This window comes from Cryptomeria japonica, chromosome 9 (genome assembly GCF_030272615.1).
Source record: "Cryptomeria japonica chromosome 9, Sugi_1.0, whole genome shotgun sequence".
Lineage (NCBI taxonomy): Eukaryota > Viridiplantae > Streptophyta > Pinopsida > Cupressales > Cupressaceae > Cryptomeria > Cryptomeria japonica.
Window position 1 is genome coordinate 473076843 of NC_081413.1, and position 17508 is coordinate 473094350.

At 32.0% G+C, this 17508-nt stretch overlaps 1 protein-coding gene across 1 annotated transcript in view; it reads right to left on the bottom strand.

Moving 5' to 3' along the window:
• The window catches only part of LOC131075952 (uncharacterized), a 239990-nt gene extending 222986 nt beyond the window's left edge, over positions 1-17004 (bottom strand). Inside the window, exon 1 of the mRNA XM_059211023.1 lies at positions 16765-17004. Coding sequence (XP_059067006.1) covers positions 16765-16863 — 99 coding nt within the window. The 5' untranslated portion in view covers positions 16864-17004. The remainder of the gene's footprint in view (positions 1-16764) is intronic.
• Between the last annotated feature and the right edge of the window lie 504 nt (positions 17005-17508).

The window sequence follows — 17508 nt, forward strand, 5'->3', positions numbered from 1 at the left end:
AAGGTGCAATTCCACTAAGGATTGAACCCTAAGCAAAGAACTAAATGCACAATGAGAAAACAAATCTAAAACAAAGGGGGAAAATCAAAGATTGTATTTTGAACTCATAAAATTAAAATATTTAACATAAAGGTTAGGGGACGCGTCTATTCTGGCTCCAAAACGGTAGTACAGATTGACTAACATGCGTGTTAGTCGCTTGTTTTACACCGTCGATTTTGCAATAAACGGTTGTGATTGACTAACACATCGCTATCACGATGCACAAAAGGTCCGTTTTGGAGCCAGAATAGCCGCGACCAAGGTCAGGCATGTTAGTTACAGGTTCACTAATTTAAATAGAGGGGAATAAGACACCATTTACATAAATATCTAAAGGGGTAATGAATTACCCTTTAAGATTCAAACCTCTAGATATTTTAAGGACCAAGTAATGTAAATGAGTCGATGTAAGCTAATAGATATAGGAAGTAAATATTTGCTAAACTTAAAATATGATGATTAGGGTTTTGTATACATCATTTCATATGAATGTATCTAATTGTACGATGTGATAGAAAACCAATTTCTAAAATATGATATCAAAAGGATGTACGTACAAACAGGAGTGAGTGAATATAATGTTTTTAACTTCTAATAAATCATAGTAGCAAGGTTAACTTTTACATTTCTATTCCTATCCAAATCTATGATCTTGCATCAAAAAGCTAGTGATCATCTCTTCTATAAGACTGGGTTTTCAATACCTATAAGTATTCTCTTCTCCATGCTATCCAATGTAAGGAAAACAAGGTAATGTTAAAGACCGTTGAGGAGATTAATATAGGCTTCCTTGTGTGTTAGTCAAGCCTTAAGAATGAATTAGTAGTAACAGTAAATAGATAATTAGGTGGCAATGCATCTTAATGTATGGACGATAGAGAATACTATAGAGATTGATTATTGATTGTCAATTTTCTTATATGAGTTAATGTGTGACATTTTTAGAGTATGCACTTTGAATGTGTGCTTCAACAATGGATGTCAATTCACATAATTAAGTTGAGTGTTTAGTAATGTATGAAGATGAATGATTGGTGTACCTATAGAAGGAGTGGAGGACCTTTGATACTTTTTGTTAAAATATTTTTTATCCAATTATACCATCATATGCACATATGATCTAGAATGATGTATTTACATACATGACCCCAAATGCATAAGATTTAAATTTCGAATGCCCACATTGATGACTAATAGTAATCTCTAAAATGATTGCCTAGGAATGCATAATTACAAACATTGAAAGTGGTGAATAGTATCATGCTAGCAATTTTGTCTAGAGGAGAAAATCATAATTGGGAATGCATATAATGTGAGTGAACTTCTAAAATAGATTAATATAGTTATGAACAAGGAAGCATAACATATTTAAGTGATGGCTTAAATATTAGGTCAATAAGTATACAGACATGGTCAAATCTTACATATAACCATCCACTCAAGTACCAACCAAAAGAGGTGAAAAACTAGAAAAAAATATTTAAGAGTACGTGTTTTTCTTATTTATAATAATATAATAAATTTGTTACAACATCTAATCTAGGTGAAAGTTATTTAACAACTAATGATCCACTAAAAACTAAGTGAAAATTATCGAACACCCATATCAACAAAATGGTGACCTACCAACTTTCGCTAAATCTATAGCATAAACCCCCTTTACATTCAAAATTGGGGCAACAGTAACTTGATAAAACTAAAATCTTAATTATTTAAACCTCCCTACCTACAATATGTCACAACCCTCCTTTATCACTTTTTGATTTAAATACAATTCTATTATATTTTTGGTTAAGCTATTTAAATGATTGAATAAATGTTATAAAATAATAAAATTAATACACACACACACACACTTGGAGAATATAATTCAAAAGGCATTATTTTTATTTATTTATTTTCCACTCCCAATTATGGCACATGTTGTAGGAAGAATAAGAAGCTTCTAGATGAATCTCCACCACCTTGCATGTAACTCCCCCACTAAGTTTAATCAATTTGCATGAGTCCAATATTGGAAAAGAATCTCCTTTTTAATTAAATTTTTTTAGATAGTGGAAGGGAGGGATTTTTCTTATAAAATGATATGCAAGTTTCAAAGAAGGGAGTTGATTTTGTTTTGAAGAAAATTTCCCAAGTTTTTTCTTCGGTAGTCTCTTTTTTGGTTGCAGGATTTTTAAGTTGTTGTTTGGAAGGTTTCTCTCAAGTTGCAAAGGAGGATCAAAAGGATAGCTAAAGGATTCAACATCAAGCTTCGATAAGCCAGGTTTTCTTCTTGTTATTTCACATTCATATATGAGAAATGGTATTATCCAAAGATAGTTTCTAGATTCTTCCTTATTTTAAATCTTTTTATTTAGGAATAAATATTGATAAAATACTTCTCATAATGCATGTAAAGGATAGCATTATTATTATTTTTTTCCTAGAAAATATACACATAATCTTGCTTTTTGTTTTTCCAAAGAATTTAGCAAAAATCATATTTCCTTTATTTTTTTAAATCTCTTTTTATGAGATTAAAACTCTTCCCTGTGTGATTTGAATCTTAATCCTTATTTCTTCCCTCTAATTCATTTCTCTGGTTCTTCGAATGGAAATTTGAATCTCATTTTTTAGATAAATCTCTTTGTGATTATTAGTTAAATAAATCTCCCTGTGAATATTAGTTGAATAAGATCTCTGTGGATATTAGTTGAATAAGATCTCTTTGTGGATATTAGTTGAATAAGATCTCTCTGTGGATATTAGTTGAATAAAATCTTCCTGTGAATACTGGAAATAAACAATCTTCCTGTGAATACTGGAAATAAACTATCTCCCTGTGAATACTGGAAATGAACAATCTTCCTGTGAATACTGGAAATAAACTATCTCCCTGTGAATGCTGGAAATAAACTCTCTATCCCCCTGTGAATACTCGAAATATTAACCTCCTGTTTACTGTAAAATCAATCTAAAACAATTGTTTGATTATCTATTTTATTCATGTTCTTATTTTCATAAATAAATACTCTTTTTTGTTTACATATATATCATTAAATAATTGGAAATGTAAACCACACACACACACACACACACACACACACACACACACACACACACACATATATATATATAATTTATTTCAAATGATAAAATGTATTAAATGTTGCAAAGGGATTATATTTTAGCAAGCGCCATATTCTCAAAAATTATTTTGGGTATCGGGCGGCGTGCGGGGTAGTGGCAGCGGTTATTGTAACCGCCGAGGGAAGTGGTACCGTCCACTTCCCCTACGGTCATTGTCATGGCAGTGGCCGCAGGGAAGTGGAGGGGACCACGAGGTCCCCTCACCACTGTGGGCCTGCTTCCGCAGACCCGCAGTGGTGATGGGACCCATGGGTCCCACTCCCACGTACTCCCCTTTCTTTATTTTCTTTTCTTTTCAAAAAAATAATACCATTATAAATTCGGCCATTGTTATACCTTTTTTTTTGTTTAATAAAAAGATTTTAGGTAATTTTCGAAAAGTATTTATTTTAGATTTTTTTTTCCAATTGTAAATTAAATTGTATAATTGCCCTTAGGAAAATTTATAATAATAATTAAATTCCCGTTTTGCAATTTTCAAATTGTAAATTAAAATTGTATTAAATTTTATAATTGGAAAACTGCTTAAAATTCATTGGGTTACTTGGTATTTGGACTCATTGAAAGCAATTATTGCACATTATCATGATTTGAATCTAATGTCTAAATTAATCGCTATTTTTGGAACCTATGACCATAGGAATCATGCATGGCTTAATCATGCACGCAAGTTACACTATTCTTATATCATGCAAATTTCTTATACATTAGTTACATTTATTGACATTTTCATCTCCATGCAAATTACACGTGTAATTATTAATATGCAAGTTTCATAATGGTCATTGTTACGCAAGCTATATTTCAAGTTTTGAACAATATATAATTTAGTTATGGTTTTTATTCTACGTGATTCATCAAGTAGTTATTTCAATTTATTATATTATACACGTTCAATTAGTAATTGTTTTCATAGCTCTTAGTTAGAAAACTAAATAAAGGAAGATGGAAACCTAGTAGCGTTCGGTATATATAGTGCCTCTGGGTCACGCTTACGGGTAATGCCGTCATGTTGAACTACTGCACTTAATGCCTAATAAAGCTACATCAACGACGTTTGTGGCATCGTCCCTATAAATCGTCGGGGAGTAATAAGGGACACTTGGAAGTTAAAATCCATGGGGCGGGTAATCCCCCTTGGATCGATAATTTAATAAGATAATTCTAAAATGATCTTTCATTCGCTGAGTTAAACCATAGTAAACTCCTATAGGGATGATGAGTGAGATACTTTTATGAAATTGATTTAATCTCAAAGAATTGTTGTCGATTGACAATTGGTCAAGGGTGACGCTCATGATAAGAATTAGGACCTAGTTGTTCTAGGCCACAAGCAATAGGCCATCTTGAGCCTTTGCTTAAGCGCTACCACCGTGGGTAGCAACCACAGAGAAACTATTTGGGACATTGACCCTAGAAAGGGTTGCGTACCCATTAATCAGTTTACATCAAACCATAGAGTAGAAAATAGAACTACATATTTTACGCCTTGATCCCGTGCCGAAACGGGTATGTAGGCAGTCTTGGGACGGAGTTTTCCCTAGTACTCAGGCGTTCGTGGGTGGGGTCTAGGCTTGGTAAGAAGAAGGGTTGAATGGAATCCTAATTTGAAAGATAAGTGTAAAAAGGGAAAAAGTAAATCAATGCCTACTCGGAAGGAATCCCGTATGGATTCGCTTGACTTCCCGAGGCTTTAAGCCAAATTCCGAGGTGGAACTCAAGCTTGTATTATGTAATTTAATTACTCCTAAGGACGGCGACCTCGGTGCACTTCTATTAGAAGAGTGTAGTACTTAGTGAGTGGCTAAGGACCCGAAAGGTCTCGATGAGTCTAAGTCTCTGGCCAGAGCGCCTTCTATCCCGATTGGATAGATGCCTACCCCGTATGGGTAGATGCCTATCCCGTATTGGATAGATGGAATCTTATGTCCCGTATTGGATAGATGGAATCTTATGTCCCGTATGGACAGATGCCTAACCCGTATGGTTAGATGCTCATCCTGGATGAATGAATGCCTAATCCAAATGGATGGATGCCCAGAATATGTGATTGAATCAAACACAATGATTAAATTATGCACACACACAAAAAAAAGAATGGTCAATTTTGTTGAGTTAATTATGGTGGGTTATTACACAATACCCATTCTGCCTCCAAAACCGACCAAATGTACTACATAAATTTTGCGCATAACACGCAGTTACAAATGCAATGTTAACCATTAATCACAAAACCGACAACTAAAACACCATTTTGGAGGTAGAATAGCTGTGTCCCACTATCAACCCTTTTGTTCTTACTAGAGCATTTCAGTCAACATGGACTGTGATCTTCATATGTCCTCCCCTCTTCACCATCTGACTCAAAGTTGTCATCCTTTGTCACCCGCTCTTTACCACCACCAAACTAGACGAAGTTTTCTTCTTCAATATAATTCTGCAACCATCCCAACCCCTCCTCAAGAACCAGCTCCAACATCCTTGTAAAAAAGAGTGAACTCTTTCACGTCATAACCCTATGTTTTGGAAAGCATGAGGCGAATGAGAAAAGAGGAGAGAAAACTTATCTACTTTGCAATCCCACACTCAACTTATACATAAATCTCTTGGTAATGGGATCTCAAACCCCTCGTCTACATTTTCCAACACATCATCCAACCCCCCTATAAACCACTTCCAAATCATCTTCTTGCACAAAGTCCTCACCATTTCCTTCGACTCCACCAAATTCAGAAGTTAGGCTTAAAAGATGGACGAAATATCGATAATGTATCTATACCAACGATCTACTCTCAAGAAGTATTCATCTAGAACCCCTTTGACAACATGAAAATTGAGCCCATGTTTAGTCTTAAAAATACACCTAAACCTCTTCTTTGTCACCTCTCCTATGAATGCCGCATGTCTGCATTGGTGGGTTAGCCTAATTGGTGTGTTCATCTCTCCTTTTGTTTCATTTTTTGGTGCATTTGTGTCATCCACAAGAGTCATAAATTTAGACTTAAATCATTATGTTATACACTTAGCCCTCAAAACTCGTAGAGCCACTCATCCACTATAATTAAAAACTTATCATTTCACCATACTACCTAGTTCACCTATGTCTCATAGGCTTTCAATGCTTAGCCTCGTGGAAGTTAAAAGTTCTTCTTTTTCTTCTTTATTTTCCACACAAGCTTCTGATGCCCCTTTGGCTCACCTCCAAATGATGTCAATATGTACTTTTTCTACCTCAATAAATTAGAATATCTTCCTCTCAATTCTCTCCCATAATTACATTTTCCATGCAAGCTTCAAAAGCCCATTTCGCTAGTTCATCTACTACTTCATTTGTATCCCTATACACGTGATATTTTAAATTTATTGAATTTTTAAATTAATTCCCATATTGGAGAGCATTATTGAGCTTCTCATCTGGCATCCAATTTTACCTTATAACATTAATTTCTAGGAGTGAGTCTCCCTTCAAATGTATTCATTTTTTCTTCTCCTTTAGGCCACATTGCAAACCTATATGGGTTGCTTGGAATTCTACTTTGTTGCTTGTTTTGATTCCAAGATTACCCTTCATCCGATTCTCTCCATTTTAGTCGAAGCCTAGGATTAGCAACAAGATTGACCTACTTAGCCCCATGAACAAGGGGAAAGTTTATTGAATTTTGTTATTTATAAATAATTTAAATTTAATTTATATATCAAGATCTTAATTGGATTAACAACAAGATCAACAATGCCCTAGTGGAGGTTTGAACCTTGGCGACCACAACAACCCACCACTTAATCATCACACTATGGAAGAACCCCAATAATGTTTATCTAATTAATTTACCCTAAAGTTTATTGTATAGAAGAGATTGCATTCTCCCTTCCAAATTTATATATCATGATTTAATTTTGAAAAAAAAATTAATAAGATTTTAACTAGCATTTATAAGACATTATTTGTTTAGGTTATTTGAAATTTGAAAATTTTTCGGATTAGATATCATAAGGAATTTGAAAATTAAAATATATCAACTATATTTTATTATTAAATCTTTAAAAAATTATATTTTTTTACTCAATATAGCTTTTCTAATAATAAGTTGACCCTCAACCTTAAACTTGGGTATCAAGCAAGTGTAAATTAATGCAGCTACAAATATGGGGTCATCTTAACAACCAACAATTCAAGTCTACGAGTGCATATAGAGCCCATCCCCTAACAACTAAAGGTCCTAGATAATTATGACAATAGCCCTCATACCTTAACAACCATCAATTTAAGTTTCTAAAAAGATAGTGAGACCCTACTTATGGTAGTGAGGAGAGAGGAGAAGCAAAAGGTTTGGCCAATGGTGTTTCCCTCTCCCCAACACTTCTCTTCTTGTATAGACAATAAACCACATATTTAACTCTTTAAAAATAAGTTTAAAATAAAGCTCTTGTCTTTAATCTGAAATTTCAAAAACATTTACACTTCAAAATATTAATATTTAAACATAATATAATATTTCCAAAAATGAAGCACAGATAAAATAGCTTGAAAGAAAATTAAAATAATTTTTAAATAAATAAAATAGCTCCAAATTGATATCTTAAATTTTTTTAGATAAATATATTTAATATTTCTATACTAATATAATTGCATTCAACCTTTATTTAAAATATTCCATGATAAAATATATATATATAAACACTTCATTGGTGAAGCGACCACCAAGGTTCAAATCCCTGCTGGATCATTGTGCTCGCAAGACCTTGTGCCTTCATTGGGCCATTGTGTTCGCAGATTTGAACAAGTGAAGTTGTTCCTTATAAAAAAAATATATACATATAAAAAAAAAAATTGAACTTTATATAATTCAAATTTAAATTATTATATAAAAATTTTATAAAAAATAATTTATAATTTAAATACTATTTTAGTATTTTTAAAAAATTACAATAATAACTTTAATATAAATTATCTATTTAATTTTAATAATAATAATTTTTGTGGTGATACATTTATAGATAGTTTAGAAAAGGGGCTATAATTCATTCACATTAAATAATTATTAGTTCCTCTTTTTTACCTTAAATATTATACTAAAATTATTTAAGTATTATAAATAATATCAAAATAAATTGTTGTGAATTATATTAATAAATAAATTAATAGATTATTAATTTAAAAATTGTTAGAATATTTAAATTTTTTTTATATACGTAAGAGGTATTTCCGTGACTCAAGTACCTATGCGAGCTAGGGTGAGACTAATCCCGTCACGGGTATATATTTAATATAATTATAATAGTTAATAATAATAACTATAATATAAATAATAATTTAATTAATATAATATAAAAAATTAATATAATTTAAATAACTAATATAAATAATAATATATTATAATCAAACACCTTAACAAGGATTTCTCTTTGGTTGTATTATTATTGAATTAATGTTGATTTTAAGGTTAAGATCAAGTTAGAGTTATTAGAATAATATCTTTCTCTGTGTTATTAATGGTCATTTAAGTTGTTTCTAATTTCGCCTCTAGTTAACGATTGTTTCTTTTAGAAACATCATCTTTGTAACTCTATTTAAAGGAGCTTTGTCTCCTTGATTAATTGAACAACATCGATTCTTTGAAATCCATATGCTTTTGCATTTGTATTATGGTATCAGAGCCTTGGTTATTTTCGAGAGAAAATTTTTCTGTTATTTGGCAGTTCGTTTTGGCTAGAGCTACTAGGGTTTTCTGGCTATTTTCTGCCCTCTCTCGCGACCCGTCTCTCTTGCATTTCGCGCAACCACGCAACACATTTTTTTCCTACCTGCAAATCTTTTTCTGCCATTTTTGGACAGAAATCTGCATTTTCGGCTAGGGTTTTGACCCTCCAGATTCATCGAATTTTTTTTTTGAGCACAGATTCATGGTGGGTTTTTCAAGATCTCAACTGGGTCGTCGTTAGATTTTTTTGGGTGCCTCGATTTTTGAGCCAACGGATCCAAATTCCAACAGTACATTCCTTTTGGGTTTTTTGCAAAGATTTCTGGGTTGTCTTTGAATTTTTTTGGGTCGGCCGAAATTTTTTCTTGAAATTCGTGTCAGTCGTACTTCATTTTTTGAAGTCTGTACCTGCATCTTCCTTTGTTTCTACAGTGGGATTCAAATTTTTTGAATTCTGTGCCAGCGCCTCTTCTTAGTTTTTTCATTTTTTATGCATTGGGAAACGTGCAAGATGACATCATTGACCAACTTGATGTTGGAAGGCAGTCAGGTTTTATGCACTTAGCATCTTCTCAGTACCTCATTTTTTGTGCCTCGAAAAGCGTGAAGATGGCTTATGGGCATCAATGTTTGTTTCGATTTTTAATATTTTATTACCTAAAATTTTTTTTTTTATGGGTTTTAATATTTTTTTCCCTTGAAAAATTTTGTGGGTTTTAATAATTGTCCTAAAAAATTATTTGTGGGTTTTTAAATATTTTTTGTCCCTGTAAAAAAAATCATGGGAGGGTTTACGATTTTTTCCTCAAAAATTGTACTTTGTTGCAGTTTGTTTTTCATCGCACCTGGAGTTGTGCGAACATCTGCACTAGTCTCTTATTTGCAGTCTATTTTCGGGCAACTTGCTCATCTGCAATAATAATAACTATAATATAAATAATAATTTAATTAATATAATATAAAAATTAATATAATTTAAATAACTAATATAAATAATAATATATTATAATCAAACACCTTAACAAGGATTTCTCTTTGGTTGTATTATTATTGAATTAATGTTGATTTTAAGGTTAAGGTCAAGCTAGAGTTACAATTGTTTTTTATCTTGGTATTTGAAATAATGTTGCTATGTTTAGGGTTAAGGAACAATAAGGTTTAGGGTTGATTTAGGGATAAGATTAGGGTAGAGTTAGGTTTAGGGTTGATTTGGGGATAGGGTTAGATTTATGGTTGTATGATAAAGTTTGGGTTGGGTAAATCAACTTATTGTTATTTAAAATAGTAAAAATCATATTTAAATATTATCATGATATTCAAGATTAAATTTGATGATTGCACAATTTTATTTTAATCACTTTAACTTAGATACAACTAAAAATTCAAAAAATTGTTGACATACTATTTAAAAAATTACATATAATATCAAAACATTTATATATTACCAATTTTATATATTTAATACATAATATAGATCTTTAAAAAATCTTAATACTTGAATAATCAATTTAAATGGATGTTTAGAAAAAATTGAAAAAATAATATGATTAAATTATATTTGAATGTATGTTTAGAAAAAATTAAAATAATTATATTTTTTATTTGTTTAATTCGGTTTGTCAGATTAATAAAAAAGAAATCAACCATTCATATTTATAAAAATTGTTCTATTAAACTCTACTAAGGCCTTTTTGGATTTCAGAATTAAACTCCAATAAAGATTACATAAAATCTCTTAAAAAAAATTTAAAAAATTATGATTTTTACATATCAAAACCCTAGTAATTATCTCTTAAATTAATTAAACATTACCAAAACCTTTTGAAATATATACCTAGAATTTTAATGCTAAATCCTATTCATGATGTCATTATATTTGTAACATTTAATTTATTGGCCTTTACTTCTCTATGCTATAATGAAAGGAAACTCCCAGATTTGTGTTCACACTAACAACAATATTTGTAAGGTTTCATTTATTGGCTTTAGTTTGTCAGATTAATAAAAATGAAATCAACCATTTATATTTATGAAAATTGTTCTATTAAACTCTAATAAAGCCTTTTTAAATTTTAGAATATATTATTAGAATTAAACTTCAATAAAGATTACATAATATCTCTTAAAATACTATAATTTTTTGTGTGTTTTTTTTATATATCAAAACCCTAGTAATTATCTCTTAAGTTAATTAAACATTGCCAAAACCTTTTGAAATATATAGCTAGGGTTTAAATGCTAAATCCTATTCATGATGTCATTATATTTGTAACATTTAATTTATTGGCTCTTACTTCTCTATGCTACAATGAATTGAAACTCCCTCATTTGTGTTCACACTAACAATAATATTTGTAAGGTTTCATTTATTGGCCTTTATTTGCCTATGCCACAGTGAATGGAATCTTCTTTATTTGCTTCACACTAACAATAATAAATTTATCTTTATTTCGATATATGGAATATACGTCAAACTATTAGTATGAATATAGGCTTTATTCTTGTCAGAATCAAGCTCAAGCAATCTTTTTTTATTTACACGAATGGTTGAGTTTGATATGAGACTTATACCTCTCAGCATAATAATAAAATAACTTTTAGATAAATAAAATTCCTTCAAATTAGTATATAATTAAAAAATAACTTATGGGCTTGTTAATGTGATCTTGGGGCAGACTGATCTAAAGGAACAGTGAGAATGTCCAAATCTGGGTTGGACCAAAGGAACTTTGATAGGGCATCCAAGGGTAATTTTGATCCATTGGGTGCAAGGTTCATTACTAAAGAGCCTTTTGGCTATTGGCATGGAATGCCTCAGTGATGGAACCAATAACGAGGCAGGATCACATGCTACCTTGGCAGTCATTCAAGTGGCAAAAAAAACTAAATGCCAACTGCATACATTTGGAGGGGGACTCGTTAATGATGATTAATGCAATTACCAAAGGTAAAAAGTGCCTAGAGTTTAAAGAAAATTATAAAATTAATTTCCTTTGTCCTTTCCTCTTTTGAGGATTTCAAAATCTCGCATGTGAGGAGTCGCAACCAACTAGGTGACACACTGTCGAACACTATCATGTCATCTTTAAACTTTAATTGCCCGAAGTTATTTGAGGATGTTCAGGGGATACACAATCAAGACTTGGAGTTGCATTTTGATGGTGGATAGTACCATCATTAATTGACTGACAAACAAGCAGTGTTGTTTAAAATGCCTTGATTTATACACCCTGTGTGAACAATTGTCTCATTTCATTATCGTGAGTTGATTCACTGATTAGAGGGTGGGAGACAAGTGCCATGGAGGTGAATTTTACATTGGTTACACTGAGACAACAATGCTTCCGTGGCAAAATAACAAAGAAGAAACTTCACAATGTCTTTAAGATTGATGAACCCCTCTTTTGACAAATTATAGAATTGATCCTAGGAGACGAATTTCTGAAGTCAAAACATCGTTATTGTTTCAACATTAGCATTGCTTCGGCCTTTATAGCATGGGGACTGAAATTGGAATCCAAGAAGGAAGTGTTAAGGGCTATGAAAGAATGTGTGAACCCAGAGTGATGTGGCAGAATGGCTGTGATTCTAGCAGTGGTTGAGCTTGGTGTGGGTATTTGGTCTCATAACGAAGATCAGGGTCAATTTGGCTATGTGAAGACACCAATGCAACCGTTTCTCATTTGGAGTGTGTTTGGTAATTGAGATGAGCATCGAGCTGAAGCCCAAAAGGGTTGGGATTCATGGAAGGATTTCTTGAATGCTCGGGAGCTGGAATGTAAGACGCTATGACTAGAATGAGACAATGTGTCAGGAAAAAAGGACAAGGTCGGTCTTGAGGACCAACGACCTAACGACTTGATGGGGAAGAAGTGAAAGACCTAGTTGGTGTGGTCATTCTATGTGGATTTTTTTCTTTTTTGTGTTTCACTGATTAATGTCATAGTTTAGGGTTCGTTGATGAACCCTAGAAAAATATGAGCTTGGGGTCTTTTGTTTACATCTATGTAGATTTTGGGGCTTAGTTGGTTCATGGGCACTTGCACATTTTGGAGCCCGCCCTTTTTGTTCTTTGTTCTTGGATACCCCGTGTCTAGTGCCGCAAAAATGGTTGGTTGAATGAATCAAGGTGGTAGGGTTTGTTTTAGTCTTTTCTATTAATATCATATTTGATATGTATTTTTTCTTAGCTTATTAATACAATACCAAATATTACCGATAAAAAATAAATAAAATAACTTTTAAATAAATAATCTATAATATTTTTTAGATAAATGTATTTATGATATGTATACTAGTGTAATCATAATATGTTTAACACTAATATATATCTTAAATACATTAATCTCATGTTGGCCTAACCTCTTTCAATCAAGTTTATTTAACTCTTTATAGACCTCTCCTTCAATCTTAATCTGGGAATTGTGGAAGGAAAGAAATAAAAGAATCTTTCAAGGAATTGAAATGTCTTGGGAGTCCTTAATGAAAAACTTGAAGTTGTTGTTGTTGAAGTAACAAATAGTAGACTCTCATTGTTGGTGTATGTAAAGTCCCTATTTACAAGTTGGGATAGTAATATGAAGGGCAATTGGTTTGGGTAGAAGAATCCTTTATTTGTTGGGAGAGAGAGAGTGAAGCATCTGAAAAAGATAGAAGCGAGAGTGTTTGGTCCCCACCAAGAAGGATGGTTTAAAATGAACTTTGATGGGGCTTCTCAGGGTAATCCTGGTGTTTCAAGAGAAGGCTCCATAATACATTCCTGGGATGGAGTGGTTGAAGCAAAACAAATAGAGGAAGATACTAACAATGTTGCAGAATTGAAAGCAGTCATTGAAGGGTTATTGATTTGTAGAGAACTTGGACTTAAGAAGGTGGAAATTGAAGGTAATTCAACTATCATCATAAATGCTCTGAGGTCGGGTTGCACTCCTAATTGAAGACTGAATTCTCTTTTAAATAGAGCATCTGAGTTGTTAAAGTTTTTTATGCTTTTTCAAGAAACCATATTTATAAAGAAGCCAATTGCTTGGCAGATCAATTAGCAAACAGGGTAGTAGATGGTTTAAATGACAAATATATCAAAATTGCCCAATTGGTATAGCAAACGTGATTGCAATTAGTAATATTGAGAAAGTTTTCTGAAGGGAGAACTTTCATTATATTCAAAAATTTGCATCATCCTCAGCAGAAAATTATAGCGAGGAATCGGCTAGAGGATATATTTTCTTGGTTTAGTCACAAATATGAAAATGGAATTATTTTTGAATTTCAAATTTTTAAATAGAGGAAGTGTGTTTGGGAGCAACAGATAGCTTTATTCATTAAATAGATTATTATGCTTTGTCAAACTAAGAGGACTTGTCTTTTTGCCTAGAGGTCCAAGGTATTTTCAAAAAGGGCTCTTAAAATGGTAACAAAGATTACATGGAGAATTAAAAGTCTATTAAAAATATTGCTTGTTTGGAGATATTATTTGGATCCTCTGATCCAGCTCTACAAAAAATAGGGTACCAATCACCTCGCATTTATATTCTCTACAGTCTGGATTAATGGTGGTTATGGTGGTTGTCCTCTGGCCTCTCGTTTAAAATTGCTACCTCTTTTTAAATTTAAAGCTACAATTTTGGTAGCCGCCAAATTGACATTGCCAATATGGAAGAACATTAATTGAGCTTGAGTTGTCAATGATAATGTCTCCATTGAGATCTTTTTCGATCATGACAAAGTTTTTTTCCTTTTTTTATGGCAGAGGAGTATAATTAGGATTCATTCTATTTTTATGTTTAGTGATGGTTAAAGCTCATAAGCCTTCGTTTTTCAAATCTCTAAACTTAGTAATCACCTAGCGATGAAAAAGGAGATTTGACAAATCATTTTGGCACGAGTAAGGAAATATGAATGCTTATCCGAATTAATGTCGTTTAGGCTTTCGATGTAAGTTTATTCTCTTTATTTCCAATTTTCAGTATCTTATGGTTTGTAGAGTAACCTAGAAAGTTAAAGAGTTTTTGCAAGTCTGTCTAGTAGGATTTGAGCAGAGTTGAAGAAAAAATGGATTCCCCAATTCGCTTAGTTGCAATCAAAAGACAAATGGCGTTTCTGAGAGAAATCAAAGAGAAACGAATGCAGGAAGTTCTAAACGTGCCCCATTTTATCATTGTTAGGGCAGTTAAGTGAATTCTTGGAGAAGAATTCTTGAGGACAAACCACAAATATAAGGTGAACATGGAAATTCTAGTAGTTTTTGTGGCTCCTCTTCTTCATATTGGACTATCAAAAGAGAAGGCAAAAGATTAATGCAGAAAGGATTTCAAAGTAGACTTTCAGGGAGAGTTGAGTGTGATTTTGAGGAATATAGATGACAATCTCACTATTCCTCTGCCAAAGGACTATAATGTGACCATTCGGAATGGGAAGCCTCCTACAAGATTTCCCATTTTATATATTGAGGATGAAAAGTCATTCAGGGTGAGATAATTTGTAATCAAAGAAAATGTCAACTTCCTCTTGAATTTTTTTAGATTTTTCAAAATAACAAAGAAGAATTGGATTAAAAAGTACTTAGAGAGGGATGGTGTCACCTTGTTTGCTCCATAAGACATAATCAAAGGCTAGGTTTCCAAGCTTGAAGAGCTTAAGGAAGATCAGGGACCAGAACCAATTAAGAAATCGATTTGCTTCCCTCCTTCTCCAAAGATGATCAAACAAAGGGTTCCTGAAATTGTTTGACTTATTGACCCCTTTGGCTTGGGTTCAATGACATCTCCAGGTTCGGACCATGGTTCTATTTAAACCCGTATATCTATCTGCAATGTTCTGAAAACAAGCATTTTGAAATAAGTCTTCTATAGCCTCTCTGGATTGTTTATAGGATACTTTATAATTTCGACTTCTATGTTTATGGTGTTTCAAACTAGTCGCTAGGACATTTTGATGGTTGAAATCTCTGTTCTTAGGTTGGCAACTTTCTTAGACTAGACTTTTATGTTAATTTTATTAATATCAATATTATAAGCTTTTATGTTATATTTTATTAATATCAATATTTTCGACATGATCAATAAAAAAAAAAACATTTAACTAAAAAATATTAAGAAATATATATAATATATTTTTTACTATTTTTCAAAAAAAAAAATTTAAGATATTTATACTAATATAATCATAATAATTTTACTATATATAAAAAATAAATTTATCCATTAAATTAGATATTATTTAAAAATAATTATATTTTATAATTAAAAATACAATTAACTATGGAATTATGCTGATTTAAAAAGAAATGAAAAAACAAAAGGAAAAAAAGAAGAAAGGGAAAAATGATGAGCTACTGCAATCATGACTGCTGGAAAAGCAGTCCATTTATTGTTTAAACAATACAACAATAGTGAACGAGTAAAATACTAGGTATGACAAACAAAATCAGTACCCGTAAGTGGCAAAAATGTGCATACACAAAATACCCAAATTCATCTAAATCAGATTGCAATACTGCTCGATTAAATCTGATCTTCTGTCAAAAATAAAACGTCACAAATTCTCAATGCACAAATCAATCACCCGAATTCAAATTCTGCAGTTAAAAATAGTTAACAACAATACTGAATCTACAGAAACACAAACATTCAAATTCATCCAGAAAACTCGGTTGATACTGAAATTGAAAACATGAATTCTGTTATCTACCAGAAAAATACTGAATGCACAAAATAGGTATACACATCCTGCCATGAAAAGTAGAGAGCAGATAGACAAGAATTCATCTGGCTAGTGAAATTGAAAAGACAAATTCTGTTATCTAGCAGAAAAATACTGAATGCACAAAATAGGTAAACATATTCTGCCATGAAAAGTAAAGAACAGATAAATAAGAATTCGTGTGGCCTACCTTTGCAGAAGAGTCATGCGCTTCAACAGCTATTCTCATCAGATTCAGCAGCCTTTCCTCCATTGAACTCTCCTCCTTCTCAGATCCAATTGAATCCATCTCAAGAATTTCAGTATCCTGCCTGCTAAAAAAAAATTTGCAGTCCTTTTCTTTTCCGGGGTACTGTAATAACAGAGGCCAGCCTTTTTTTTTGTCATTAAGACGAGTACCTACCCTTACCAATTACATGACCGTATCGGATATGTGCATTTATAGAGTGTGTCTCCATAAAGAGCTTTTTTTGAAAAAAATGTACAGGCTCTAACAGTTATTTATCATGCTGATTGTGATCTGTACCTTGGGAGAAGTAAATATATTTACTTGATTTGTTATGGCAGAGATTTGGTGTGGGGACATTTATTCAATCTGGTAGTTGAGCTGCTTTTAATTAGGCAGGGAAAAAGAGGGAAAAAATAAAGAAGTGAGGAGTTTTTTAGATTGCAAATTTGGAAACAGCTATGGAGCCATAGAAGGTACATGCTAATTTTTACATAAAATGGCACTTTAAAAAAAAAATCAGATGTGCAAAACATAGCGTTTTTTTGTGGTTTAACATCAATGCGGATGTAGAGCATGAAGATTTTCAGTCTTGAAAATTTTGCAAAAATTTATTGTGTTTTGTGGATTTTAAAAATTGTATGGATTGTTGTTTTCTGTGGAGATTACGGCTTCCATCATAGAATGGTTCTGATGTGACCTTTTTTA